This window comes from Pundamilia nyererei, unplaced genomic scaffold (genome assembly GCF_000239375.1).
Source record: "Pundamilia nyererei isolate P.nyererei 1_Seehausen unplaced genomic scaffold, PunNye1.0 scaffold01531, whole genome shotgun sequence".
Classification (NCBI taxonomy): domain Eukaryota; kingdom Metazoa; phylum Chordata; class Actinopteri; order Cichliformes; family Cichlidae; genus Pundamilia; species Pundamilia nyererei.
Genome location: NW_005188932.1, coordinates 3330 through 7700, shown reverse-complemented (window position 1 = coordinate 7700; position 4371 = coordinate 3330). Strand labels below are relative to the sequence as shown.

The following is a 4371-nucleotide window of genomic DNA, read 5'->3' as shown; positions in this document are numbered from 1 at the left end:
ATGCTGTGTTATTCTGTGTTCCACTCATTATATGTATAGGCAGGGTGTGGGTGTGTACATGTGTGTGTGTCTGGAGGATGGAGGACAGCCACCTGCAGGCCTCGTCAGGGGAGCTACTTAGGAGAGTGTTGGAGCTCTCACCGACGCGGGATCATTGCGTTGTCATCCCAAGTTAGTGTGTGGCAGTGTATAAGAGCGCAGTTCGTATATGCCCGTGGGGGTCAGTGTTGACGGCTGTTTCTGTGGTTTTCCTGCAGGTGGAAGAGTGGACCAGAAAGGCAGCACGCACGGGTGTGCGGAAGCACGACAGCGGGGAGCACGAGCACAGACGTCGGAGGGGAGCACACACACAGGAGCCAAGGGAGCAACGGGGATTTATTGTGTTTACAGCTTTCACTGTAAATAAAGTGCACTGTTTGCATCGCAGAAACCTGCGTTTTGGGTCCTCATTCCCCACATCCCCACGGTCTGCCAGCCAGACCGTGACAGAATTGGTGTTATTTAAATAAAATTGAACCGAATAACACTGAGAAATCTGATAATGATTAATAACAGCCCTACAGACAGCTGCACCTCTGTAAGTGGCTTCAAGGAAACCTAACCAAAACCTCTCTTCCCTACAGAAACCTGTTGCTAGGCAACAGCGAGGTTCGACCACTTCTCCAGGATGAGAGAATGGCGTCTCTGCTGCCACCTGTAGGTATGGAGGTTTTCAGATGCTTCACAGCAGTCTCAAAGGAGGTGGTCCAACAACGACACGAAGCTGAGGTAAAGGAGCGAAAGGCGTGGAAGCACCAAAAGGTACCGATCAACTTTCAGGAATCAGTGATAGATAATCAATCAGTAAAATTAATACTGCTGATAAGTTGCATGAGGGGAAGCTCTTCTGTGTAACTCAGGCAAGTGAGAAAAACCTGACCAAACCTGCTCGTCACCTGGAGACTGGGAAGTCCCTCCCTTTCATCTATGGTGCCCCCCCCCCTCAGCTTCTCTGCACCCCATTGGAGGATCTGGATCCCTTCTACCAATCACAGAAGGTCTCTGATCCCCTGGTCTCTCTGATGTGTCTGTCCATCTGACCTGTCTTTCTCTGTCTTTCTTGGACCCGTCTCCCTCTGACCTTCTCTCTGTGACCAGTCATGTCCACCCTAGCTGGAAAACTCAAAAACTTATTTTATTGTTGTTGTCTGTTGTCCTCCTGGGCCTTACTCTGGGTTTCTGAATTCTCCAACTTTGTATGAGAGTTTTGTGATCTTCATGTCTCTGTCTGATCGTTTTAGGTTAACATCAATGATTTTTAGCTCGTCAATGTGCCTAGTCGACCCATTCAGAGTAATGATTTATTATAAGAGTTTCAATCAGGATCTGGAGTGCATCACAGCACAGAAAAAGAATAGTGAAGGTTACAAATGATCTTCTTATTGCCTCTAACAGTGGACTCATCTCTGTGCTTGTCCTGTCAGATCTCATTGCACCATTCAATACTGCTGAGCACAATATTTTACTACAGAGATTAGAACACATTAAAGGTACTGCACTGGAGTGGTTTGAAACATATCTGTGTCAAACAATAGTTTGTTCATGTAAACTTGGAGCCTTCTTCACACATATAAGTTTTTCGTGGACTTCCACTGGCTTCTGTGCTGGAACCAATTTTATCTACATTATAAATGCTTCCTTTAGATAATCTTAGTAAAAAACTGCATCCGTTTTCACTGCTATGCAGCTGATACGCACCTTTATTTATTCATGAAGCCAGATGATACAAATCAAATTTTGTCCTTCAGTGCACATATTAAACAACTATGTAGGACTGCTTTCTTGCATTTTTGCTATGTCTCTAAATTTAGAAACATCCTGAGTGAAAAACTAGTTCCTGCATTTATTACTTCTAGGCTGGACTACTGTAAAAAGAAAAAGAATGCTTCAGACCCTTCCCATTTAAATAACGTCCATTTCAAATTTGCCTTTCCTAGTCAAAATTCATGAAATGATAGTGGCTGCACAGATTCATAGACACCTCACTGGAAATTACTTGTTTCAGTCCGGCGTCCGTTCTTTTCATAGTACAGGAACAGCTCTAGTAAAAATCCCTACTGATCTTCTGCTTGCAGCTGACTCTGGACTCATCTCCATCCTCATTCTCCTTGACCTGTAGGTGGCTGTAGCTCAGGTGGCAGAGCAGGTCAGCCACTAATCAGAAGGTCGGTGGTTCGATCCCAGGCTGCATCCTGGCTGCATGCCAAATATCCTTGGGCAAGATACTAACCCCGTGTTTGCCTACTGGTGGTGGTCAGAGGGCCCGGTGGCGCCTGTGTCCGGCAGCCTCGCCTCTGTCAGTGCGCCCCAGGGCAGCTGTGGCTACAATGTAGCTGCCATCACCAGTGTGTGAATGGGTGGATGACTGAATGTAGTGTAAAGTGCTTTGGGGTCCTATGGACTAGAAAAGCGCTATACAAATGCAGGCCATTTACCTTGCAGTAGCTTTTGATACTATTTCCCACCGCATCCTTCTTTATAGATTAACATCTGTTAGGATCAGTGGTACAGCACTCGCCTAGTTGACCTTGTATCTCTCACACACCCTCTAGCAGATCATTACATGAAGGAACCTTTTAAAAAAACAAGCGCGTCCATGCTCACAGGTGTACACACGGGTGATCACACCCAAACCCTTTTTGGCTCCTAACTCAAAGCACACTGTGCGCTGTTGATCTTATGTGCTGCACAATAATGTTTAATATTTAGTATTTACTGTCATATTCACATAGATCATCGTGATGTTGTTTGTTGTATTGCTCTCGTTTTCTTGTTTTCTTTTTCTTTCTCAACAGGTGATCCACGTGGTTGATATATGTATTTTTTGTCTGCTTATTTAGTTGTTTTTTGTTTTTTTGCCCTTTATCCCCGTCCCTCTTGTCCGCTGTTTTTCTTTCCCTCTTCCTTTCTCCCTTTTCTTTTCCTCATTCAAGTCTGTCCCGTATCTAGCAAGTGAAAATAAAAAATAAAATAAACAATGAAAGGTGAATCAAATAGACCATTACGGCAAGGCTGGGATGGTCAATTTGGTAAAGTAAATCCGTTGGGCATCTTTCTTCACCTTTAGACAACAATTTTGATGCAAAAGAGCCAAACGGGACAGGCAAAAAAGAAATTTTTTTTATTAATTAATGGCAATAAAACAGAATTAATTCTAATAGGCACCAAATCAAAACTGACTAAAGTTCCAACCAGATGTCTTTCATTATCCATTAATAACTGTTTTGTCACACCCTCCCCTCAGGTTAAGAGTCTTGGTGTCATCCTCGATAGCACTCTTTCCTTCACAGCACATATAATATTTTCATCTCCGTAATATTAAACGCCTTCATCCCTCACTCACTCCAAACAGTACCGTCATACTTGTCAATGCTCTTTTCACATCTCTTTCAGATTACTTTAATTCTCTTCTCTATGTTCCACCTCCATAAATTGCATTTAGTTCAAATTACAGCTGCTCGTATTGTATCCAGAACTAGATGCACTGAACATATAACAGCTGTTCTTAAACAGCTCCATTGGCTCCGGGTTCACCTCCGTGCCAATTTCAAGATCCTGCTTCTTACTTTCAAAGCCCTTCATAACCTCGCTCCATATTTATCTGATCTTCTCCACACATACTCACCCCCTCGTACACTCTGCTCTTCTTCAGCTTCCCTTCTGTCTGTTCCACCTGCTCGTCTGACTACCATGGGACTCAGAGCCTTTAGTTGTTCTGTCCTGAGACTTTGGCCACACTTCCACCAGATCTCCAGACCACAAACCGTCTCTTCACTTTTAAATACTTTCTTAAAATTATGTATTCAGCACTGCATACCCTTCATTATGACTCCGTCTTGGTGCATTTTTACTTTGATTTGACTTTTATACTTTCATCTTTATTGTTTCCCTGTTAAATCCAGAATTCAAAATCCTGCTAGTCACAAAAAAGGTCTTGACTCATCTATCTCTGATCTGTCTGTCCCTCACCTCCTTTCTGTCCCTTATTTGTCTGTCTCTCATCCATCTCTCTGTCTCTTACTTGTCTGTCCTTCACCTGTCTGTCTCTCACCTATCTGTCCCTCACCCGTCTGTCTCTCACCCGTCTGTCTCTCACCTATCTGTCCCTCACCCGTCTGTCTCTCACCTATCTGTCCCTCACCCGTCTGTCTCTCACCCGTCTGTCTCTCACCTGTCTGTCCCTCACCTGTCTCTCTGCAGACCTTCATGGTTCTCAGTAAAGGAAACATCATTAACAGGTTTAGTGCTGACTCGTCTTGTTACCTGCTGAGTCCATTCAACCCGTTGAGGACCCTCGCCATCAAGACCCTTCTTCATCCATATCCTTTATGA

The 4371-nt window shown here is 44.0% G+C and overlaps 1 protein-coding gene across 1 annotated transcript; it reads left to right on the top strand.

Annotated features, from left to right (window-relative positions):
• Positions 1-638: 638 nt before the first annotated feature.
• On the top strand, positions 639-4371 carry LOC102195495 (sodium channel protein type 4 subunit alpha B-like). Its single transcript, XM_005755452.1, has 3 exons — positions 639-801; positions 900-1037; positions 4240-4371. Exons 1-3 carry the CDS (start codon positions 676-678, stop codon positions 4369-4371), a joined length of 396 nt encoding a protein of 131 aa, XP_005755509.1. The 5' UTR covers positions 639-675.